Source organism: Perissodus microlepis, chromosome 9 (assembly GCF_051167445.1).
Source record: "Perissodus microlepis isolate ML-2025 ecotype Zambia chromosome 9, ASM5116744v1, whole genome shotgun sequence".
Classification (NCBI taxonomy): Eukaryota; Metazoa; Chordata; class Actinopteri; order Cichliformes; family Cichlidae; genus Perissodus; species Perissodus microlepis.
Window position 1 is genome coordinate 32,422,710 of NC_140469.1, and position 26,421 is coordinate 32,449,130.

The following is a 26,421-nucleotide window of genomic DNA, read 5'->3' on the forward strand; positions in this document are numbered from 1 at the left end:
TGACCAACCGCCCCCAACATGGGGGCGGTTAACCGCTGGATAACCGCTGCTCATCTACAATCACAATGAACACCGGTGTACCACAAGGCTGTGTGATGAGCCCCTTCCTCTACTCCCTCTTCACCCACGACTGCAGACCTGCTGATGGTTCCAACACCATCATTAAGTTTGCAGATGACACCACGGTGATTGGCCTCATCAATGACAACGATGAGGCCGCCTACAGGGAGGAGGTGGATTGTCTGGCTGAGTGGTGCAACACAAACAACCTGCTGCTCAACACCGAGAAGACCAAGGAGCTCATCGTGGACTACAGGAGGAATGCTGACCCACATCCACCCATCCAGATTAAGGGGACGGCTGTGGAGCGTGTGGGCAGCTTCAAGTTCCTGGGAGTCCACATCTCTGAGGATCTCATCTGGACGAACAACTGCTCCAAACTGGTCAAGAAGGCTCACCAGCGCCTCTTCTTCCTGAGGACTCTGAGGAAGAACCACCTGTCCTCAGACATCCTCGTGAACTTCTATCGCAGCACCATCCTGACCAACTGTATAACAGTCTGGTACGGTAACTGCTCTGCCTCGGACCGGAAGGCGTTGCAGAGGGTCGTGAAAACTGCCCAGCGCATTGCCGGAGCAATGCAGGAAGCGGTGTCTGAAAAGGGCTGGGAAAATCATCAAAGACCCCGGTCACCCAGCACATGGACTCTTCATCCTCCTGCCCTCTGGGAGGCGCTACAGGAGCCTCCGGACTAAGACCACCAGGTATGGGAACAGCTTCTTCCCCACAGCTGTCAGACTCCTGAATTCTGCCTCCTGACATCTGACCCACATTAAACTCATGGACTGGACATACACACACCCACAACCACCTGCACACACACACACAATGGACAACTGTACCCTCAAACACACAATAATAACATGGACTGTACCACCACTCACAACCACTAGCACTTTATATAGCCTCTGCAGAAATTATCCACATTTTTTTTTTCTCTCCTTGGCTCTTGACGGAGGCGGTCGCATTTTCTCCTTCTCTCTTATCTTTCCTGCTTGGCTTCTCATGTCTTTTGTATAGTCTCGCTTATTCTCTAACTCTAAGAGAGTCTCCCAGACTTGTTCTCTAAAAACCTAAAGAAGAATTATGGACTTGATCAACTGGTCCCTGAATGCAATTGACACCCTCTCTCGACGAGAAGCCTGGGTTCGGGAGAGCCCGTGACAAGACATTGAAGACACCTTTTCGGAACCATGATAACAGGGTTCTTGCTGATCGGCGCTGGCTTGGCCCTGGCTTGGCCCTGGCTTATCGAAGAATAAGGAAAGCAGAAACGGCTGTTCAAATCCTCACAAGGATGCCCGCTATGTTGATTGAAATGATGGAGCAAGCTGTGGCTTCTCAGACTGGGCTCATCAGATGCAGCACGGATGACATCTTGGAGAAGCTTGCGGCTGCTGTGAGTACTGAGACCGACTAACATCTGACAACATCTCGGAGAGGCTCACGGCTGCCGTGAACATGCCCTATGAGCAAACTGGATAACATCTCGGCATGGACGGATAACATCGTGGAGAGGCTCACAGCTCTCCAACGAAAGACCTGTGATCAGTGACGGACATTAGACCAACTGTAAAATTGGAAGCAGTTTGTTTGCACTAACCAAAACAGCTACCATCTTCATTTCATGTGGCCCCCCTGGCGCCAGCTGGATGCTCAAGGCAAAAGCTGACGGGAATAACAAAATTGTCCCTTAGATAACAAGACTGTGTTGTAACTTTCTTCCCCCTCGTTCAAGGCCACCCGCGTCGACCGAGGACTGTTGACTTTTGCCTGGGTGAAGGGACACTTTCTCTCGGTTGAACACACACACACGCACAGATACACATGTACACTGACACAGACCTACACTCACCCCTCACCCCCTCCAAACGCCTTCAAAGCTTATGCAGAGATGTGATGATTCATGTGCTGAGGTGGGGTTTTTTCTGTTCTCAAACTGATCTCCCTGTTGGAGCGCAGTCTAGGGGAGTTATTTTTTCTCCTATTCTTTCCCCATGTTGTGCATTTTCCATTGTTATACCCCTCTGACCTGTCTTCCCCATGTGATGTTTGTGTAATGTATGTATGGTCGGAAGGGTAAGATGGCGCTGGCAGCCTTGAAATTTCCTATTCGTGGGACTAATAAAGGATTTTATCTACCTATCTATCTATATCTCACTTATCTTAACTGCACTACTGTATAGTTCTGTGTAAATAATCATTCTGTACAATACGATAATTTTTAATTCTACAACTGTTTATAACTTGCATAGTTCACATTTCTGTATAGCTTTTTTAAAATTTATATCCTGTTCATAGCCTGTACATACTTATAGTTATAGCATATTCATAACATACCTTCATACCATGTACATTATAACATACCTTAACAGACACATCTCTGTAATATACTTACATATCTATATTATTGCTAATATATATTTGTAATATATCTATATCATGGCTAAAGCACTTCTGGATGGATGCAAACTGCATTTCGTTGCCTTGTACCTGTGACATGTGCAATGACCATATAGTTGAATTCTATTGTATTCTAAAAGATTCCAAACTCTGCTTCACGTTTGATAAATATGCTCATGAATTCTCTCTGACTTTGGCTGTTCCTGCCTGCACAGCTCTCTCTCTCTCAGTGTACTCCAAGAACAGCTTCAAACATCTGTTTCTGCATCATTCACTGTTTATTAGCCACCAGTCTGCTGTTGCGTTCAGTGCTGTCGGCCTCTGACAGTAAAGCCTCATTTCTGCTGTTCCATGGAAACTTTTTAAAATAATGACAGATTACAAACTCTCAGCTGTGTCTGTAATCAAACCTCTGTAACTTTGCTTCACCTCAGCAGCATCAGCTCATGTTCACATGTTGATTCATGGTTTGCTTCAGTTTTTGATCGACTGCAGAAGATTTTGAAGGTTATCTGCTATAAAAAGCCAGAAGAGGAAAATCTGCTTCATGTGTTTCTGTTTGATCCTCAGTGACTTTGACACAAAGGCCTCTGCTGTGATGATCACACCTCTGATCAAGTCTCACAGTGTCACAACTGATAAATGATCAGAGTTAGAATATTTCTGACTGTCTGCTGTGTGCCGTGACCTTTGACCTGCTAAAGACAGTCAGCTGTGGATTATTCATTGTTGTGTCTGATACTTAGAACTGTGAGGAAGAAGCTACACAGTTAATCAGGGTCCCCTCTCTCTGAATCAGGAAAGGTGGGCAGGCCGCGTGTGGGCCGCGGGCCATACGTTGAGTCTCACTGTTTGAAATGTGAACATTGTTCTGCTGCAGTCAATGGACTAAACCAGAGAAGAAGAAAACAGACTTTACCATGAAGATCCTCAGTGTGGATCAGTATAATATCAGCCTGATGTCTGCAGTTTAGTGTCAGCACAACTTTCACATCATATTCATCTCAGCACAACTAAAACATGCTGACTGACCTCAGAGTTTCAAGTTCACATCCTGGACTCTCCAGGAAACCACACAGATGCTTCACTCCTGGATCCCGCAGCTTGTTGTTGTTACTCAGGTCCAGCTGTCTCAGATGGGAGGGGTTGGACTTCAGTGCTGCTGCCAGATAATCACAGCTGATATCGGACAAATCACAGTACCTCAATCTGTATAAAGAATGAAAGATGTAAGTTTATTAGACAAAGTGCTTGAAATCATTCAGTGTTTCATCATCTGTTCAGAGCTGAAGAAGGTTCAGAATGTAGAAGTTTAGAAAATGGAAACTCCAAACAGCTGAAGCCAACAGGAAGCAGCTTCAAACAAACACAACAAGAGAAAAAACTCTAAATGTTTCACATTAAAGTCGTACATTTCTAACAAGAGTATTTTAAAGACACTGATGATCATCTTCTGCTCAGTAACGTCTTGATGCATTCTCAATCATCCAGGTAAGTAAATCTACAAAAGTTGATTCTGTTCATCTGGACGTAGCGTTTTGTGGAAGAAACGTTTCGTCATCATCCAGGTGACTTCTTCAGTCTCAGCTGACTGCAGGTTTCCCCAAATCTTATAAACAGTACATTTGCATAATGACTGAAACCAGCCCACTGAAGGAACAATGGGCTGGGAGGTCAGTTCCTTAATCTTAATTATGCTAATTCTTATGACCATTGATCAGCAACCACTGATCAATGTCCATGAGTCCCATTCACAGAGAGTTGGGGAATGGCTGCAATCACAGCATTGTAAGATGGTGACAGATGTACCCTTAGGCCCCTCCTCGATTCAGAGATGGTCTTTCCCTTTTCACGTAAATGGCCTCCTTGACTCCGCCCTCAAACCAGCGTTCCTCCCTGTCCAGGATGTTACATCCTCATCATTGAAAGAGTGTCCACTGGCCTGTAGGTGTAAACAGACTGCAGAGCCCTGGCCTGACGAGGTGGCTCTTCTGTGTTGTAGCCAGAGGTTGTTTGGTTTCCCCGATGTATAAATCCTGCCAATCCTCCTGCACTTAACAGCGTACACTATGTTACTCTGTGTCGGGGGATCCGATCCTTGGGGTGGACCAGTTTTTGGCGCAGCGTGTTTTGGGGTTTAAAAGCCACAGAGACCCGGTGTTTAGAAAAATTGTGTCTCAACTGCTCCGATACTCCTGACACGTATGGGATCACTACAGGTTTTCTCTTAGGCAGCGGTTGTCCTTCTCTCCTGGATCGGCTGGAGCTTTCTTTAGGAGCCTTTCCAGCTTTGACAAAAGTCCAGCTGGGATAACCACATTTACTCAGGGCCTTCTTGATGTTCTTCTGCCTCCCTGGCCGCTGTGTCAGTGGGGATGGTGTTCGCTCTGTGTTGTAGCGTCCTGATGACGCCCAGTTTGTGCTCCAGTGGATGATGAGAGTCAAACCTTTAATACTGACCCGTATGTGTAGGTTTACGGTACACGTCAGCTTTTAGATGTCCCCCATTACTGATGGAAACCTCACAGTCTAAGAAGGCTAACCTGACACTTTTCATATCCTCCCTGGTGAATTTGATGTGTCGGTCCATGTGAGTTAATGTGATCCATGAAATGTGGTACGTCCTGAGATTTGATTTTCACCCAGGTGTCATCCACATATCTGAACCAATGGCTTGGTGGTGTTCCAGGGTAGGATAGCAGAGCCCTCTTTTACACTTCTTCCATGTACAAATTGGCCACGATGGGTCAAACTGGGGAGCCCATGGCACCCCCATGTGTCTGCCTGTAGAACTGACCCTTGTATGTGAAGTAGGTGGAATGAAGACACAGTTCAAACACACTTGGTCGATGCTGAGAGTGGTCCTGTTGCTGAGGTTGGGGAGAAACTTGGAGATGTTATAGGTGACAGAGTTGATCATGCAGACAATCGGTCTTAAAAGGTGCACCCTGTACCTGTGGCTGTAGCTCAGGTGGCAGAGCAGGTCAGCCATTAATCAGAAGGTCGGTGGTTCGATCCCAGGCTGCCTCCTGGCTGCATGCCAAATATCCTTGGGCAAGATACTAACCCCATCTTTGCCGCCTGGTGGTGGTCAGAGGGCCCGGTGGCGCCAGTGTCCGGCAGCCTCGCCTCTGTCAGTGCGCCCCAGGGCAGCTGTGGCTACAATGTAGCTGCCATCACCAGTGTGTGAATGGGTGAATGACTGAATGTAGTGTGAAGCGCTTTGGGGTCCTTAAGGACTAGAAAAGCGCTATACAAATGCAGGCCATTTACCATTCACCCTGTTTATGTATTTTCAGTAAACCATACAGACTTGGTGTAGACTCCCCTGGGTACAGCCTGTGGTATGAGTTCCGGTCAATAGCCTTGTCCTGTTCTAACTGCTTCAAACAGTCTATCCTTCCTGTAGCCACTTCCTGGGTCTCGTTTCAGGGGCTCATAAGTATTTTCATCACTGAGTAGTGACAAAATCTTCTCATGATAGTCTTTCTGGTTTAGCAATACTGTGCACCTGCCCTTGTCTGCCGGAAGGATGATAATGTTGTTGTCATCACTAAGTGATGTGAGTGCCTTCCTCTCGTCCATGGTGATGTTGGATGGTGGAGGCTTTGCATTGCTGAGACAGGCCGAAACTTTCATCCGTAGTTGCTCTGGTTCCACTTCTGCAATATTGTTGTTACGAATTGCTGTTTCTGCGGCTGTGATCAGCTCCACTAGCGGGATTTGTCTCGGTGTGACAGCAAAATTCAACCCTTTAGCAAGGATGTAGTGATCCCATATGTGTCAGTAGTATCGGAACAGTTGAGACACATTTTTTCTAAACACCAGGTCTCTGTGGCTTTTAAACCCCAAAACACGCTGCGCCAAAAATTGGTCCACCCCAAGGATCGGGACCCCCGACACAAACAGAGTAACATAGTGTACGCTGTTGAGGCAAGGCAAGTTTATTTATATAGCACAATTCAACAACAAGGTGATTCAAAGTGATTTACAGAGACATTAAAAAGAAAAACAAATAAAAAGCATGATTTAAAATTGATTAAAACAAACAAACAAAACAGTATATAAAATCAAAAATTTAAGTGCCAGGAGGATTGCCAGGATTTATACACCAAACAACCTCTGGCTAAGAGGATGGCACAACACAGAAGAGCCACCTCGTCAGGCCAGGACTCTGCAGTCTGTTTACACCTACAGGCCAGTGGACACTCTTTCAATGATGAGGATGTAACATTCTGGACAGGGAGGAACGCTGGTTTGAGGGCGGAGTCAAGGAGGCCATTTACGTGAAAAGAGAAAGACCATCTCTGAATGGAGGAGGGGGCCTAAGGGTACATCTGTCACCATCTTACAATGCTGTGATTGCAGCCATTCCCCAACTCTCTGTGAATGGGACTCATGGCCATTGATCAGTGGTTGTTGATCAATGGTCATAAGAATTTGCATAATTATGATTAAGGAACTGACCTCCCAGCCCATTATTCCTTCAGTGGGCTGGTTTCAGTCATTATGCAAATGTACTGTTTATGAAATTGAAACCTGCAGTCAGCTGAGACTGAAGACGTCACCTGGATGATGACGAAATGTTTCTTCCACAAAACGCTACGTCCAGATGAACAGATTCAACTTTTGGAGAGTTCTGCTCAGTAAAAATAAATGAAACTCTAAAGGGCTCAGTATTTATTTCCAATAAAAAAAAGCTGATCGTGGAGACCCAGCATCTTTAACTAAGTTTAAGAGGTGAGCTGTCTTTGGAAGCCTTTACTGTCTGATAGTGATGTTTAAACGATGACTCACAGCAGGATTTGGAACATTATTTTCCTTTTCTTCTATTATCATGTTTAGCTTCTGCTTCACAGATAATCACTGAGATGTTTCCCTCTGTTGGACAAGCTTTCACTGTTTCTTCATAAAGGAAATCTCCTGTGGAGTCCATCTGTGTACACACAGCACTACCAAACTCATCTCATACTGAACACACACACTTTGTAGGAATCATCAGTACATTGACTGTTTCTCAGGTTAGCTTCAGGTTAGCCATTTAGCATTTTCTCCAGTCTGAGTCAGAGAGCGTCACATGACGTAACAGAAGCTGATTGGTCAGCTGCAGTGATGGAGCAGCATTAATGATGATGCTGTAGAACAACAGGAACACGGGGATATCAGACTGTTAGTGGGTTTAGTCATTCCTGCTGCACTGTTTGTCCTTCTTATTGAAGTGACCTGCTGAGAGCTCACACTGTTCTCTGTAGAAATGATGTCAGTCTGACTCGTCACATGTTTGGAGGCGTGTTTGATGTTTGCTCTTCTGGAAACTCTCAGTATCAAATAAGGAAGATGCAAAGGAGACACGCTTCAGTCTGTATGGACCTGTTTCTGTAGCTGCCACCGTCATTCTACATGTTTGTACATCAGCTGATCAAATCCTGTCTGCTGTCTTCATTTATTACTCTTCACCTGCTTCACTGTCACTGTGTGGGCGGAGCTGCCTGAGCCCCGCCCACACAGACACAGCTCCTCTCTGGAGCTGAACTTCTGCTTCATCTCCGCCTCTTTTCTTCGTCCTCCACCTCTCTTTTCTCTTCTTCAGAGTTCTGCAGCCACGGAGCCTCACAGCTGTTAGCACGCCCATACCTGAGCAGCTAGCATTACCCAGCATGCCGTGCAGCAGTATCAGTTTGTAGATGTGCAAGAATTCCTGCTAAAGACAGTCAGCTGTGGATGATTCATTGTTGTGTCTGATACTTAGAACTGTGAGGAAGAAGCTACACAGTTAATCAGGGTCCCCTCTCTCTGAATCAGGAAAGGTGGGCAGGCCGCGTGTGGGCCGCGGGCCATACGTTGAGTCTCACTGTTTGAAATGTGAACATTGTTCTGCTGCAGTCAATGGACTAAACCAGAGAAGAAGAAAACAGACTTTACCATGAAGATCCTCAGTGTGGATCAGTATAATATCAGCCTGATGTCTGCAGTTTAGTGTCAGCACAACTTTCACATCATATTCATCTCAGCACAACTAAAACATGCTGACTGACCTCAGAGTTTCAAGTCCACATCCTGGACTCTCCAGGAAACCACACAGATGCTTCACTCCTGGATCCCGCAGCTTGTTGTGGTTAGTTGAAGACCCAGAGTCACTACTCAGGTCCAGCTCTCTCAGATGGGAGGGGTTGGACTTCAGTGCTGCTGCCAGATAATCACAGCTGATCTCTGACAAATCACAGTTCACCAATCTGTGTAAAGAATGAAAGATGTAAGTTTATTAGACAAAATGCTTGAAATCATTCAGTGTTTCATCATCTGTTCAGAGCTGAAGAAGGTTCAGAATGTAGAAGTTTAGAAAATGGAAACTCCAAACAGCTGAAGCCAACAGGAAGCAGCTTCAAACAAACACAACAAGAGAAAAAACTCTAAATGTTTCACATTAAAGTCGTACATTTCTAACAAGAGTATCTTAAAGACAGCGTCACTGACGATCATCTTCTGCTCAGTGAAACTTTGGTCATTTCCTGTTTAGATCAGTTATTTTTGCTTGGGTAGTCATTTGGTCCTGCTCCTCACATACAAGGTCTTAAATAATCAGGCCCCATCTTATCTTAATGACCTTGTAGTACCATATCACCCTATTAGAGCACTTCGCTCTCGCACTGGGCTTCAAACTTTCCTTTTTGCTAAAGCATATAGTTAGGGCTGGACCAGGTGACCCTGAATCCTCCCTTAGTTATGCTGCAATAGACGTAGGCTGCCGGGGATTCCCATGATGCATTGAGTTTTTCCTTTCCAGTCACCTTTCTCATTCACTATGTATTAATAACAGATATGCATTGAATCATATCTGTTATTAACCTCTGTCTCTCTTCCACAGTATGTCTTTATCCTGTCTTCCTTCTCTCACCTCAACCAATCACAGCAGATGGCCCCGCCCCTCCCTGAGCTTGGTTCTGCTGGAGGTTTCTTCCTGTTAAAAGGGAGTTTTTCCTTCCCACTGTCGCCAAAGTGCTTGCTCATAGGGGGTCATATGATTGTTGGGTTTTTCTCTGTATCTATGAAGCGCCTTGAGGTGACTGTAGTTGTGATTTGGCGCGATATAAATAAAATTGAATTGAACTGAATTGAATTCTGTTAAATTATTGCAGAATGTCCATATTATATCCAAACAAAATAAAAGTGAACAATTTGGCACTGTCTCCAGCTTTCAGATCCACATAACATTAATGAACCGCCTATTCCACATCAGCGAACTGCATCCTGACAGCTGCAGCCAAGGTTCCCTACATTGCTTTGACCCCATGGTCCTCATCAGTCTCCCTTGTTAGAAATCTGTGGAGCACGGTGACTGGTGGAATGACGTCTGCAGCCATGGCATCTGAAGAGCTGACTTTTCGAATTAGGTCCTTGAATGGACCCAGAACAGACATCACCTTCTCCAGTAGTGTCCACTGGTGAGCCATGAGCGTATCAGGGAGTCCATATTCAGACACGAATATTCCCAGAGCCTGTTTCTGCCCAATCAATGACTGTATCATATAAAAGGTGCTGTTCCAGCAGGTCTGAACGTCTTGTTGGTGCCGCTTCACAGATTGGTTGATATGTAATTGAACGTTCTCGAGACGGGACCTCATGAACAACCAGCTGGAGAGTGTGAGCAGTACAAGGTACGCTGGGCAGCTCAGCATCACCCATGGCATTAATCATATTTCTTGCGTTGTACGACGTCTTTGGTATATCCCAGGTCTGAAGCATGCTATCGAAAGCAGCTGCAATGGATCGGCTTGTGTGCGGGCCCCTGAACGACTTTGCATGTAGTGTGACTTGATGACGAACAAACTCCTCATCAATCCACTGCGCCGTTAAACTGAGGAGTGACATCAGGGACACACTGCTTGTCCAAATGTCTGTAGTGAGACTTAAGGCTTAAACTTCCTGCATGAGGTTATGCATGTGTTTTTTTACTCTTCAAAAGGTTTAGGCATCATTATTTCCGTGACGGCGAAATCCAACGTTTTCCACACCCGACAATGGCTGGTCATCCAGAGCGATAAAATGAGTCAGAGCCTCTGTTATTTTAACTGCTCGTGGATTTTCTCTTGACATCACTTTTCCAAAACCTGAGTTAAAGTTGGCTGTTCTGGTTTTGCGTTAGCCTTAGTGAACTTGGTGTATTCCAGCACATGATGTGTTCTCAGATGTTTTATTAAATCACTTGTATTGAACGATGTACTCTCCTATCTACCTGTCCCCTGGACACCTTACCAGTACACAATTTGCACTCGGCCTTGCTTCTGTCATCTTCACATATTATGAAGTAAGTCCACACTGCAGACATTTTTTATGTTTAGCGTAGCTACAGCAGCCTCCAGTTTCTTTGTTTTTTATCTGGAGCCGCCAGTCTCACTCGCCTAACCCAGTTCTTGTTCAGCGCGACATGTCCCCCCAGCGGCCAATCGAAAAAATTACAACTGAAATGACAAGCCACCCTGTGACTCATGAAATAAGTTGGTATCGGTTAACTTTTACAAGTATGAGTACACACACATTTTACGATATCAGCCCTGATAACTGATACCAGTATCGGTGCATCCCCATTTATTAGCTTTGACATTCATGTCTTTCTTTTCTCTCTCTCTGTTTCCACACAAGCTCAAAGTCTCTGCAGCCTGTTTTTATCTGCTATCATCAGATCTTCATCATCCTCATTCACATCCCTCACACACTCTACAGCCTCATCAGCACTGACTTCATCTTCACTGACTGATGGAGCACAACATGAACCTGTGGAGGCTGAAAAACTGTCCTGTCAAACATCTCCCCGTCACCACTCCACTTCTGTCAGCCTTTAAATGAACCCTGCTCAAGTCTGCTCAACTTCTGTTTGGAGCCAAGAGGAAAAACTGTTGTTCAGTCATTTGGAAAGACAACATTTCTGAAAGCACTCAAAGTTCTTCACATTTGTCTTCAGACACATCCTGAACAATTAGGAACTAAAGAAAGTTTCAAACATCAATCAAAGATCTGAAATAAAAAAAAAAAAAACAACAGCTGCAGTCAGGGAACTCACCTCAGAGTCTCCAGTCGACAGTTTGGACTCTCCAGTCCAGCACACAGAAGCTTCACTGGTTGATCCTGCAGGTTGTTCTCACTCATGTCCAGCTCTGTCAGATGGGAGGGGTTGGACTTCAGAGCTGAGGCCACAACTTCACAGTGAGACTCTGAGAGCCCACACCGAGTCAGTCTGTAATTATAGAAAATATAAAATGTGTTATTATAAAAGCAGAAATCTGCATTATAAACACAGACTGAATGTATATGAAGACAAAGTAAGGTCATAGAAGACAAGTGAGGTCATAATCTGATGAATCTGCTCTTCACATCTGTGCTTCAGCTCCTCTTACTGTGTTTGACATGACACAACGATTGAGTCTCTCTCAGACTTGCAGACTTTTAATGAGAATCTTTGTTTGGCTTTAATCTGCAGATTAAGGAGGAAGATGGTGTCACATTTAGACTTCCATAATGTCCACAGTCTGTCAGTGAGATCTGATCCAGAGTCAGAGTGAAGACACACATTTGGACTGTTTCCTATGTTGAATCCAGAATATTTTGAATGAGTTCAGCTCAGTGAAGAGTTCCAGCTGGAAAGATGATCTCTGTTTGCTACCTGCTGTCAGGTACGACTGTTCACGTCCACATGCAGGAAAAACCTGCTGACTGTCACCAAACGGAGCAGAAATCTCATCACTGGACAATAATGATGAATGAACTCAGAGCTGCTGATATCACATCTGATTTCAGGGGAACTAAACACAGAAATGATTGGCTCATTTTAGCTTTCTGAGCCATTAGTCTGCAGGTTTATCACTAGTTGGCAGAAACAGATTTGTATTCCTGTTCAGCGCTTCAGTGTTTATGACTCCAGATCCAGGGGACAGCAAGTCAAAATGATGTTACCTGTCTGTGTCCAGCAGCAGAATATTGTTATAAACTCACATGGATCAGTTTGTCTTTGGCAAAAAACACAGCAGTGAATTCCATCAACAGAAAACAGGGACAACATTTCAGCAGCAACAACTAAACACTGAACAATCAGCTCTGTGATTAATGAGGACTTGAAGTCAGACATTGGTCATTAGGAGCAGCAGCAGGAATGAAAGTGAATCCATGTGCTGCTGTGACATCAGCTCACATATCTGACACATGTTCAGTCCAGATGTCAGCAGTGTCTTCTCACTCAGTTTGTCCCACTGTTGGCAGTAAGAGAGCACAGCTGGTTCACCTCTGACCCTCACTCTGAACCACAGCTCTGTCACTCATCAGTACATCACACTTTAATCACACTGAACCAGAGGCTTCCTCAGCACCTTCATCCTCACTCACCATGTTTATTCCACTAAACTGTGTCTGTAGTTCTGTCTGTAGTCAGAGGAGAAGCTCAGACGGTGACTGTTCTGGATATTTGTCACTGTTTTTAACTTCAGATTTCACTTCACTATAAAGAAACTCTTCATGGACTCTTATTTCTGTCTCTCTAACAGGAGCGTCTGAATGACCAACAGCAGCAGCAGCAGATTTAAAATACCGCCCCCTAATGACACAACACAGGTACTCCATGTAGATGTGAGTCTACAACACACAGTGTACGATGACCAATGCAGGATCATGCTAAGTGATCAACAGAAAATATAATTTCATTTGAGAATTTCAAACTAATGAGAGTCGTTTTGTACTGTCTATATCTGAAGAACTAAACTACTAACCTACACTAATCAATGATGTTAATGATCACATCTGGACTCACCGAGCCTTTCTGCAGTTCCTCACAGCTGGAATCAGTCGACGTCGTCCCTCTGCTGATGTTTTGTACTTCTGCAGGTGAAACTCATCCAGAACTTCCTCTGACATCTGCAGCATGAAGGCCAGAGCTGAGCAGTGGATCTCTGAGAGTCTCTCTGATCTGTTCTCTGACTTCAGGAACTCTTCGATCTCCTGATGTACTGAGAGGTCGTTCATCTCCATCAGACAGTGGAAGATGTTGATGCTTCTGTCAGGAGAGATTTTATCACTGTTCATCTCCTTCAGGTTCTCGATGACGCTCTGGATGGTTCCTGGACTGCTCTCTGTCTGACCCAGCAGACCTCCTAAGAGTCTCTGGTTGGACTCATGACAGAGGCCATGAAGGAAGCGAACAAACAGGTCCAGGTGGCCATTTTTACTCTGGAGGGATTTATATATGGCTCGTTTAAGGAAATCATCCAGAGATGACTCGTTGTATTTTTTTCCCAGGAAGTCCCTCAGCACCTTTGTCTTCCTGTTGGTGTGACAGTGGAACATGTAGACTGCAGCCAGAAACTCCTGAATGCTCAGATGAACAAAGCAGTAGACTGGTTTCTGGAAGATCACACACTCTCTTTTGAAGATCTCTGTACAAACTCCTGAGTACACCGAGGCCTCTGTCACATCCAGACCACACTGCTCCAGGTCTTCTTGGTAGAACATGATGTTTCCTTTCTCCAGATGTTCAAACGCCAGCCTCCCCAGCTTCAGAAGAACTTCCCTGTCAGCCTCCGTCAGCTCCTGTGGACTCGTCTCATGTCCCTCATGGTACTTGTTCTTCTTCCTCTTTGTCTGAACCAGCAGGAAGTGTGAGTACATGTCAGTCAGGGTCTTGGGCAGCTCTCCTCTCTGCTCTGTAGTCAACATGTGCTCCAGAACTGTAGCAGTGATCCAGCAGAAGACTGGGATTCTACACATGATGTGGAGGCTCCTGGATGTCTTCATGTGGGAGATGATTCTGCTGGACAGCTCTTCATCACTGAATCTCCTCCTGAAGTACTCCTCCTTCTGGGCGTCAGTGAAGCCTCGTACTTCTGTTAGCCTGTCAACACATGTAGGAGGGATCTGATTGGCTGCTGCGGGTCGGGAAGTTATCCAGACGAGAGCCGAGGGAAGCAGATTCCCCTGGATGAGGTTTGTCAGCAGCTGGCTGACCGATGACTTCTGTGTGACATCAGACAGCAGCTTCCTGTTGGTGAAATCCAATGAAAGTCTGCTTTCATCCAGGCCGTCAAAGATGAACAAAAGCTGAGAGACAGCCAGCTTCTCTGCTGAGACCTTCTGTAATGTTGGATGGAAAACATGGAGCAGCTCCAGAAGACTGTACTGCTCATCTCTGATCAGGTTCAGCTCCCTGAATGAAAGCAGAACCACCACACTGACATGTTGGTTCTCCAAGCCCTCTGCCCAGTCCAGAGTGAACTTCTGCACTGAGAAGGTTTTTCCAACACCAGCCACGCCGTTGGTCAGAACCACTCTGATGGGTCTCTGTTGGTCAGGTAAGGCTTTAAAGATGTCCTGGCACCTGATTGGAGCGTCATGGAGGGCGTCCATCTTGGAAGCTGTCTCCAGCTGCCTCACCTCATGTTGGGTATGAACCTCTTCACTCTGTCCCTCTGTGATGTAGAGCTCAGTGTAGATGGTGTTGAGGAGGGTTCTACTTCCTGTTTCATCACTTCCTTCAGTCACACGTTCACATCTCCTCCTCAGACTGATCTTATGTTCATCTAAAACCTCCTGCAGTCCAACATCTGCTGAAAGAAAGAAAAACAATTAGACTAAAGAGAAAAGAAAACTTTTCAATGTCTGAACAACAACAAGAAGTCCAGTTTTCGGGTGGAGCAGGGTGGTAGCCATGTGAAGACGTGTTGTACAGGGCTCCTCAATGGACTAACTTTTTTCATAATTCCACTGCTCCAAAACTAACGAACTTTTAACAACAGTACGATAACACGCCCGTGTGCTGCTCTGAGGCACTTTTTACATCTTCAAAGCTACGTTGTACGAAATATGAGCAAAACTAGATCGGGGAAAGAGCAGGCCGCAAAAGCCTCGGACCATGCTGAGGACAGACCGGAGGCACCACCCCCTGACATGAGTGAGATTATGAGAGCGATTGCTAGCTCTGAAAAGAGGATATTGGACCGTATCGATTCAAGCACGAAAGATTTAAATGATAAAATAGACACAATCAAAGAAGATCTGGAGAAGCAAGAGACCCGTTTGGAAAGTGTTGAGTTTGGTTTGAATACTTATTCAGACCGGACAGTGGAGTTGGAAAACGAGGTTAGCAAGCTGAAATCGGACGTTGCTAAGTTGACCAGCAAGTTGGACGACATCGAGGGGCGACAACGCCGGTGCAATGCACGCATTGTAGGGGCGAAGGAGGGCTTTGAAAACACCGGGAAACCCACGGCAGTTATTGCTACAATGCTGAAAGACATACTGGGCCTCAACTTTGCTCCGATGCTGGACCGCGCTCATCGAAGCTTGGGTCAACAGGGAAACTCCCCCAGGGCAATTGTGGTGAAGTTTCACTATTACCAAGAGAAGGAAGAGGTGTTCCGAAAGGCCGCCAAGTCGCAGCCGCTGCTGCTGCAGGACATGAAGATAAGCATTTTTCCTGATTTTACAGCAATGGTGGCAAAGAAACGAGCTGCTTTTATGGAGGCTAAACGTTTGCTCCGAGGCTGCACTGGCGTTAAGTTTGGACTTTTGTTTCCAGCTGTTCTCCGCATCACTTCACCTACGGGACAGGACAATCGTTTCACCGACCCAGCGGCTGCAATAGACTTTATCAAAAAAAGACTTACTACGGCTGTGAGAGGTACAGCCGAGTGAGAAGAGATAAGTTGGACTTCACATGTGCGATTGTTTGAACTCAAGGGACATAGTTATACGTCGGTGTTGGGGAGAAGTCAAGTAATTAATTGGGCCATAGTCATAAAAGGCTGGAAGGTATAATGATTTTGATTTAATTTATTATGAATACTCTGCCTTCCTACTTTGTTCCGATTTTTGATATGTTCGAGATATTGCTGTTATTCTGGGGCATTTGATTAGAATAAACACGGGGAAAGTGGAAAATATAAGTTTTGGAGTTTTGTTTAGTTATTAAATGTTATATATTTGCCCAGTTGAGGGGCTGTTTGAGGGTTAACGGTATGTTTAGTCACTGTGCTATCCTAGCCTGGAGGGTTGCGATCTCAGGGATAATAGTAGATCAGCATGGGGTTTTGAGGCTCGTTTTATTTATTTATTTTGTCTTTCTTTTTTTTTTTTTTTTCTCCTTTCTTCTCCTTCTCCCCCCTTTTTTTTTTGGGAGGGGGGGGGTTGGGACATATTTTTTCTGCACCTGCATTTTGGTACCTGAATGGCAAGCTCGCAAAGTCATCTGCCTCTTCGTTTTATAAGCTGGAATGTTAAAGGTATAAATAATCCGGTTAAACGCACAAGGGTTTTTACTCATTTAAAATCATTGAGATCCGATGTTGTATATCTGCAGGAAACACACCTCCGATCAAGTGAACAAATTAAACTAAAAAAAACATGGATAAGCCAAATATTTAGCTCAAAATTTGAGGATAGATCACGGGGTGTGGCTATTCTAATTAGGAAGGGGATTCCATTTATTCCACTATCAACTGTGGCGGATACCAGAGGGAGATATATTATTATACAGGGCAGGTTGTATGGGAAACAAGTAATTCTTGCAAATGTATACGGACCAAACTGGGACGACCCAAATTTTTATTGTACCTTTTTAAAACACCTGCCAGATTTAACAGAGTCCCATTTGATACTGGGTGGTGACTTTAACTGTGTACTTAATCCTCAACTTGACAGATCAAATCCAAAACCTGATAGCAAAATTTCAAAAGCGGGTAATGTTCTAAAATCTTTTATGCAATCTTATGCTTTTTTTGACCCCTGGAGGAACAAAAATCCTACATCTAAACAATTCTCATTTTTCTCACCAGTGCACCGGTCATACTCACGGATAGATTTTTTTGTTGTAGATAATAGAATTCTTCCCAAGGTTTTAGATTGCCAATACAACTCTATTGTTATCTCAGACCATAGTCCAGTACAATTAGATGTTAATTTTTATGAACGCTCAAGTCAAAAACTGGCCTGGCGACTTGATCCTTTACTCCTAACTAAAGACTCATTTAAAAAAATGGTCTCTGAGCAAATATAGTTTTTCTTAGAGACAAATCAAACCCAAGGGATGAAAATGACTGTTGTATGGGAGGCATTAAAGGCCTATCTTAGAGGCCAGATAATTTCATATGTATCATTTCAAAAAAAGAAATACTTACAACAAATGAACAACCTAGCCAACAGTATAAAAGAGATTGATTGCTTATATGCAGAAAATCCAACACCAGACCTCTATAAGAGAAAATTATTACTAAATTCAGAATACAAAATTCTGTCCACTCAGCAAACAGAACGTTTATTTTTCAAATCAAGGCAAAAGTTCTATGAACATGGGGAAAGAGCCGGAAAACTTTTGGCACATCAAATTAAGCAATCCATATCAGCTAACACGATTTCTGAAATCTGTAAAACCTCTGGAGAAAAGACGTCCGATCCGAAAACCATTAATGACCAGTTTAAAATGTTCTATTCCAATCTTTATACTTCAGATCCGGTTGATGAAAAAAAGATTGCTGAAATGCTTGATAGATTACCGATTCCACAAATATCTGTAAATGACAGAACAGAAATTGATAGAGAGATTGATTGAGATGAAATTGTCGAAGTAATTAAATCAATGCCAAGTAACAAGGCACCGGGACCTGATGGTTTCCCTATTGAACTATATAAAATGTTTATAGACAAACTAGCACCAGTACTCAAAGATGTATACCAGGAAATATTCTTTCAAGAGAAATTACCAGATACTATGAAACAAGCCATAATTTCTGTGCTGTACAAAAAGGGTAAGGATCCCTCACAATGCAGCTCCTACAGACCGGTGAGCCTCTTAAATTGTGATTACAAAATTCTCACAAAAATCTTAGCTAATAGAATCGATCTTATACTGCCAAAACTTATTAATCCTGATCAAACCGGCTTTATACCAGGGCGACAGTCATTTTATAATATGCGCCGCCTATTTAATATTTTATATGCATCAGAACCAAAAAAAAAGTCAGAAATAATAATTTCTCTTGATGCAGAAAAGGCCTTCAACCGTATAGAATGGCCATATCTTCATGCGGTCCTAAATAAATTTGAATTTGGCCCATTGTTTCGAAAATGGATTAAAATACTGTATTCCTCTCCAGTTGCAGCAGTGAGGACAAATAATGTAACCTCTGACATTTTTCAGCTTGGTAGAGGCTGCAGGCAAGGCTGTAGTTTATCTCCCTATCTTTTCAATTTAGTAATTGAACCTTTAGCTATCGCTCTTAGGGAGGACGGTCAGGTTGCCGGAATCTCTAGGGACGGGACAGTGCACAAAGTATCATTGTATGCAGACGATTTATTGCTGTATATATCTAATCCAATGGCATCAATCCCTAAATTGCTTAAGGTATTAGATCACTTCGGACGCATATCTGGATACAAATTGAACTACTCAAAAAGCCTACTGTTCCCTATTAATAACATAGAGCAAGATTTCTCTGCCTTCCCTTTTAAACTAGAAAAAGAAACGTTTAAATACTTGGGAATAAATATAACCCGTACAATGAACGAGTTGCGGATTCATAATTTTGACACTTTGTTAGAACAAACATCACAAGATTTTAAAAAATGGGCAACACTTCCAATCTCATTAGCAGGCAGAATAAATATAGTTAAAATGGCAGTCTTACCAAAATTTCTCTATGTTTTCCAAATGGTTCCTGTTTTTATAACCAAATCAAGTTTCAAAGATTTAGACAGATTAATAGCAACATTTATTTGGAAAAATTCAAATCCCAGAATAGAAAAAACATATTTGGAAGTACCAAAAGAGGCTGGTGGGCTAGGGTTGCCAAATTTTATCTTTTACTACTGGGCGGCTAATATCACCAAATTATTGCACTGGAAATATGTTTATGAGAACAGCGAGGGTGAGGCTTGGGTAAAAATGGAACTGATGTCGAATCCACTTCCCCTCCTAACCTCATCCCTAGCTCTAAATCAAAAACAGAAAATAACAAATCCAGTTGTAAGAACATCTATTAAAATATGGCTTCAATTCAGAAGGCACTTCTGTTTGCAACAGGTTAGTAATTTTTTCCCTGTTGCTTTTAACCCTTTTTTTTTGCCATCCATTTCAGATAAAGCATTCCAAATTTGGCATAATAATGGTTTGAAGTTTTTTTACAATTTATTTTCAGGAGAAACTTTTAACACCTTTGACGCTCTGATGAGAGATTACAATATACCAACCTCATATATGTTTAGATACCTGCAAATACGAAGTTTTGCAAAGACATTGTTTCCTTCTTTCCCCTACCTACCTCCTAAAAATCAAGTGGATAACATTTTGGAAATGGATCCTTTTGGCAAAAGGAGAATCTCCGTCATATACAAACTGATACAGAGCTTAAGGCCTATTACTTGGGAAAAAACTAAAAATAATTGGGAAAAAGACATTGGGGTGGATTTATCTGATGATGAGTGGAGATCTTGTTTGAATCGTATACATACTTCCTCCCTTTGCATTCGCCATGGTTTAATTCAGTTTAAAATTCTTCATCGTCTTCATTATACAAGAGAGAGGCTTTCAAAATTTTTCCCAGAAGCCGATCCTGCCTGTCCCAGGTGTGGACATAATCCAGCAAATGAGGGTCACATGATGTGGTCTTGTCCGAACCTGGATAATTACTGGGGAAATATATTCAAAGTATTATCTCATATCAGTGCGCAGAACTTAGTGCTTGATTTCCGCATTGGCATCTTTGGAGTTATGCCATCTCAATACAAAATTAGTAAATCTCAGGAAAATGCCATAGCATTTGCTACATTGCTTGCCCGTAGACTTATTCTATTCCACTGGAAGTCTGATAAGGCTGCTTCATACATACAATGGTTAAAGGAGGTGCTTTTGTTTTTACCACTGGAAAAACTTAGATACAGAGTTCTCTCATCACAACAAAAATTCTCTGCGACTTGGAACCCATTTATTGACTATAGAAAAACGTATTTTCCAGATGTGTGACGTACATTTTTTGTTTGTTTTGTTTTGTTTCTCTTTACATGAGCCTCGGGTGGGGAGGTTTCTCTTTTTTTTTTTTTTTGGGTTTGTTTGTTTGTTTGTTTTGTTTTTTGTTGTTGTTTTTTTTGTATAATGGCAACGTTTTCATTATGTATTGTGACCATGATTTGTGAAAAAATAAATCAATTTAAAATAGAAGTTTAAAAAAAAAAGAAGAAGTCCAGTTTTCAGAAATGAGTCCATCAGCAGACAGATGTTCAGTCTTACTTTGTACACAGCTGCTCTGACTGGCTGTCTGCATTCCAGCTCTGCTTCTGGATCTTTCTCCACACTGGGGACAGGACGAGTCTCCTGATGAAGCAGACTGGTCCCAGTATGAGGAGAAGCACTGTCTGCAGAACCAGTGTCCACAGCTGGTAGAGACTGGATCCTTCAGGACGTCCTGACACAAAGCACAGCAGGACGGCTGCTCCTCCTCACAAACACCACTCCTCTTCCTCTTCCTCCCTCTGTGAACACATTTCTTTATCACTAAAATCATTGACTGTCAGTGACAAACATGCAGATTTGATGACACTGTGCAGAAGCTCTGATGGTCACAGAGAAAAGTCAAAGTGGAGAAACTTGTGTTTGAGTTCAGTTCAAGTTTGCTTTGCTGTTCCTGTCTTATTAAACACAGAGTGATCAGCCTACAAACTCCACAGTAAAAGCCTTCATCACAGAGCTGATTATGTCCTTCACTGGATGTACTGGAAGTTTGGGATCCATCACTTTGAACTGACTTTTGACCTCCTCTAAAAACTGTGGTGGAGCAGCGGTGTCACATTCAGAGCTTTCAGCTTTATTTTGAAAGAGTTCAGTCAGCAGGAAGTGAACTTCTGGGTTCTGATTTTATTTTACAGAAGTGAAGAAGAAGAAGTAAAAGCTTTGAAATGATCTGAGTGATATTTTTGAACATTTCCACCAAATTGAGTTCAGCCTCCAGCAGTAACTTTGTTTCATGATGCCTCCTGATGATGTGATGTTTGATTACAAACCTGTTTTTTGTGTTAGACATGAATCACATGAACACAGGAAGAAAAAGCAGCCAATGAAACAAATGACAGAAACGTGTTCATTCACTGCCATAATCCATATTTTCTATGTACAGATGTTTCTGGTTAGAGAGTTTTATTTACGTCCCTGTGGTGATTCTGTGTCGTTCGCTCCCTGTTTGCTTAGCTGATAGGTTGGATTCCTGTTCCTGCCTGAAAATATCTGAAAACTTTATTTTGTGACTCACTAAGATTAATAAGAGTAATAATAAAAATTAAGTAGCTGCCGCCATTGTTGGAAACTGGAATTGGCTGGGCCGCGCTATGAATTCTGGGATATGGTGGGCCACGAAGGACACACCCGACCCATCCTTCAAATTCGGGGAAATGAAGGACGCATTTGAAGGAGTCGACGAATTGGGACAGCCTTCGCCGCCTGGCTGTGACGTAGTCGGCCTTCAAAAGCGGCCTCCGGAGGATGCAGCTGACGTTTTGGGACACAGCTTTAGTCTGGCTCTCAGTGTCAGTCATTTCCTGTTTTATTTTGACATTCTCTCATCCTGTGTGCACCGTGTTCAGTTTTGCTTCCCTTGTCTCATTAGTTTCAGCTCTGTTCCCTCATCATCCTGTGTGTGTTAATCAGTCTCTATCGGTTCTTTGTTGTGTTCCTCCTCATGATACTTTCAGTCTGGCTCATGTTTATTTAATTTTCAGGATTTCAGTAATAAAGCTGTGTTTGAGTTTTCCATCGTGTTTCCTGAGCCTTGAATTTGGGTCCTTCTCTGCCACACATGCTGACAGGATCATGAAGCCAGCAGACTCGATTCTCATGGATTACAGGATCTAAACACAGTCCCAAAAATAGTTTCCTTACATTGTTGGTGCAGGTTCATGACTGAAGTATGGAGGTCTTTCTTTGGACCAGTCACTCCTCACAGACACACAGCTGGATACTGGAGACTGTGACCTCTGACCCCTGCAAACACAAACATCAGTTACTGATAGAGTCTGACACGAACACCATATAAACAGCTGATCGTCCCTCACTCACAGATTTCTATCAGACTGTGAGCTCCTTTACAGAAATGTGACATCATCACAAACAGCTGATTGTTCTGTTGGTACCAACATGGCTGCAGCCGCCACAAATCAGCACAAACACGGATTATTGATCTGATCAGACATATTTCTGCTGTGAACAACATGTCAGATTATTCCAGCCTACCTCATAATTTCTATGGCTTTGGGTAGATCCAGCTGACACACAGTTTTCCATCAGTGTGTTTGATTACATCATGACAAATAAATTGATTATTGATCAGTGTGTTCTGTCTCTAAAGAGTCATACAGATGAGCTTTATTTAAATATTCTACAGTAAATGTTTCAGAGCAACAACCTTTGAACTCTGAGTCAGCAGCTCTCTTACATGGTCAGCTGAGCTCCATGACTGAAGAACTTTGTTGCTGCAGGTCCATGACTGTAAGGTGGAGGTGTTTGTGTAACCCCGTCACTCCTCACAGACACACAGCTGGATGCTGCAGATGCTGCTCCGTCCTCTTCCTCCATCTTCTTGATGTCAGGGTGGAGTTAGTCTGAGAGGTAAACACACACACTCAGAGGTGCTGTTGTACTGGAAGCATCACACTGACGGCTTTCTAATGTTGGAGCTTTGGCCCTAAAGTCCAAACCAGTTATTTTAGAGGCTCAAAGTCTTTAAAAACACCAAAACCATCACATTATTTAATAAGTACATGATGATGAAGGAACTCAGTGTGTTTGGGATCATCATCATGGTGAGGAGCCCACATGTTACGGCTCCTTTGGAGAGAAGCTGAGGATCACTGCAGGAAGTGAGCTCATGAAACCAAAGTGCTGTTTGTGAGCAGGATGACTCTGTTATTGGACCTGCTCTGTGTTCAAACAGAACAAAAAGAAAAAAAATGTAAAAAAATATAAGAAACAGGTGAAAAAAAAATGTTGGATCAACATGTTTCTACAGTTTGATCATTTCTCATTATCAGTGTGATGGTCTTTATCCTGTCGGGTTTATGTACTCAGTCCATTTCTCCCACTTTTGGTGGTACTGATCTTCTCGAGTCTGTAGGTGAATTGTTCCATAATCTGTATTTTATCTATAATTTTGATCCATTCATCCTGTGATGGTGGGTCTATCTTGTTCCATTTTCTTGTGATTCAATATGTATCCATCTTCTTTCAACACATTTCCTGTAATGACACCAAAGTATAGTAATGTACAAGACTTAGAAACAGCGTAACCCAGAATTTGACCTATAAATAAATGAGCATCTTCCCAAAATGTTGCGATCTTGGCACAGAACCAGAAACATGGGCATGATTCACATTCACATCTCCACAGCTTCTCCAACACGGTTGTGGTAATGAAGTGTGTTTGTTCCTAAATTTGGGTGTTATTAAAAATATAATTACATTTTTCCAGCAGTGCAGTCTCCAGGCACGTGATGATGTTGTTGACTGCTGCGTTTTCCAGATTTGTGACCGTTCCTCATCAGATGTTCCCTCCCAGCTCTCTCTGCACTTTCACACACGTTGTTGTACGCCCTCTTGCCTCCATTATATGCTCGTAAACTGTAGAGATTATTCTAATTTTTTTGCACTGTAGGCTTCAGTTATGGTTTTGATTATTGAATTTTTATCCAGATTTACACTATTTTTACTTCTTTATTAAAAAAAAGTCCCTAATCTTCAAATATCTGTAGTGATCTTGATTACTTAGATCATATTTTTGTTTAATCTCCTGGAAGTTCCTAAAATTCCCAGCTTTAATTAGTGTTAATCCAGTAGGAATCCACTGTTTAAATCTTTGGTCCATAGAAGCAGGGGTAAAACCCTTTTCATAAACTATCCATCAAAGCAGTCCGAGCTCTTTTTCCAGTTTGTATTTCGTACCAGATTAAACAATATTTTTAGCGTAAACTCAGTGACTGAGTTCAGCTGTTTAATTACACTCATTGCTTCTTCTCTGTCTCCTGTAAGGCTTTGAATTTCTCTTCCTTGTACTGATTTTTCTAAATTCTTCCATTTGGCTTCATAATCATTGTCACACCAACACATGATATACCTGATTTGTGCAGCATGAAAGTATACCTCGAGGTCTGGGAGTGCCAAACCCTCCTGATCCTTTCTCATCTGTAGTGTTTCAAATTTGATTCTCGGTCTGTGACCATTCCATATAAACTTGGATATGATGTTGTCCCGTAAACTGATTTGTTTTTCAGGTATGTCAATGGGTCGTGACTGAAAGAGGCAGAGAAGTCGGGGTAGGACGCTTACTTTTATGGTCTTTATTAGAGAACCAATGTCTAACGGAAGGGTAGCCCACCTTTCCAAATCACTCTTTATTTCCTCATCTAATTTAACATAATTATGTTTATATAAATCCTTCCCTCCTGTTTTAATGGGTTGAGGATTTATATTGCTCTGTGTTCTACATATGATCAATACTTCAAACATCTGTAAACATGTCATCTTATATTTGTTGCACTTGGTCACATCTGTCTTTAAAAATAGATTTTAATGTCACTGAGAGTTCTTTTCTACCTTTATTGATTTATTTTGGAATAAATTAAATATAAAGGTGCCAAAAACTGCCTGCAGCTTCTGCTCTGTGACAGGAAACTACTGTCAGGCTCAAAATGACTTCAGATTATTCATCACAGAGTGTTTATAGATCACAGGACACGTTACAGTTTTGCTGTCGATGTTTTAGTTTAAAAGAATGACGTGATAAGGTCTTACTGTGAACCTGCGCGCTCATTGGCTAATACCCTGAGACTGAGAGGTGGTTATCCAATCAGCGTGCGGCCTCACATGACATAAAACTCTTAAGGTTTGTTTCTGAAGGGATTTTCAGATCAGACCTGATGTTTCTGCTACAGCCTGTTTACCGATATAATCAATATCAGATATCAGAGCAACAGAAACCTCGGTGATCAGGACGCCGGGACTGAGAACAGGAAGTGGCTCAAACGTCGCACTTTCATAAAATCAGCCTGAACTCCTCTGACGGAGTTTCTGTCGCCATTTTAGTTTTTAAAAATGCCGTGATAGGGGCGGGTCTTACTGTGAACCTTGAGATTGACAAGTCGTTACCCAATGAGCGCGCGGCCTCTTCCGACATAAAGTAGTTTCCTTTGAAAAACCAAAGTCTGATTATTTTTGCCTCCACTGACGGAGCCTGTTGTTCCCGCCACAGAGACACAGTAATGTCAGAGCGGTGTTTACACTCAGCTGCCTCAGCACAGCTCTCACTCTCCTCCTGCTCTCTCACACTAAACGGAGGCTCAGCTAAACTGCGCACTTCGCTTCACTTCCTCTCTACTTACAGGAAATCAATGGAGTGGACGGAAAGTGCCGAGAGGAGCCGACCGGCTTCACGTTTCACCCACAGACACGAACAGCGTGGAATTACTTTATGTCATAAGAAGAAACATATTCATGTTAACACTCACCTGCCTCAGCTCCACCTTCCTCCTCCTGCTGCTCGGAGGATCAACACTTTCACTTTCACTGCTCCTCCCTAAACACAGAGGATGCTGGGACTTGTAGTTTTTAACTTAAGACTTAAAGTTTTTATCTTGTTTTTTGTGTATACTTTATTAATCCCCTGTAGGTAAATTATGCATTTAACCCATTCACTCAGTGGTTAAATCTCGCCCTGATGTTCTGAGAGGCTTCCCCGACTCTCTGCAAACACTTTTTAAACCACTTTACTGAAAAAAAAAATTCTCTTACTGTGATATTCTGGATTAGGCTCTTTGAAAAGATCAGGAGGACATGGATATGTGCTTTATTGAACAGCAGGACATCACACACTAACTTGTTGTTTTCTTAGCGTGCACAAGCTACCCTTTTTTGTTATATATTGGTCAACCAAGAACTAGCCCTGTAACAGG

At 42.9% G+C, this 26,421-nt stretch overlaps 1 protein-coding gene across 8 annotated transcripts in view; it reads right to left on the bottom strand.

Annotated features, from left to right (window-relative positions):
- The window catches only part of LOC146380888 (NACHT, LRR and PYD domains-containing protein 12-like), an 80,611-nt gene extending 54,539 nt beyond the window's left edge, over positions 1 to 26,072 (bottom strand). For 4 of the 8 annotated variants that reach the window (XM_084940258.1, XM_084940259.1, XM_084940256.1 and 1 more), the window contains exons 1-8: positions 25,978 to 26,072; positions 22,914 to 23,713; positions 22,361 to 22,462; positions 20,720 to 20,961; positions 13,259 to 15,047; positions 11,522 to 11,695; positions 8,499 to 8,696; positions 3,496 to 3,672 (exon numbers count right to left, since the gene is read on the bottom strand). In XM_084940258.1, coding sequence (XP_084796384.1) covers positions 3,496 to 3,672; positions 8,499 to 8,696; positions 11,522 to 11,695; positions 13,259 to 15,047; positions 20,720 to 20,961; positions 22,361 to 22,462; positions 22,914 to 23,053 — 2,822 coding nt within the window. In that variant the 5' untranslated portion in view covers positions 23,054 to 23,713; positions 25,978 to 26,072. Of the gene's footprint in view, positions 1 to 3,495; positions 3,673 to 7,077; positions 8,697 to 11,521; positions 11,696 to 13,258; positions 15,048 to 20,719; positions 20,962 to 22,360; positions 22,463 to 22,913; positions 23,714 to 23,935; positions 25,890 to 25,977 lie in introns of those variants that run through there. The other 4 variants (XM_084940257.1, XM_084940263.1, XM_084940262.1 and 1 more) reach the window with 4 other exon arrangements.
- Between the last annotated feature and the right edge of the window lie 349 nt (positions 26,073 to 26,421).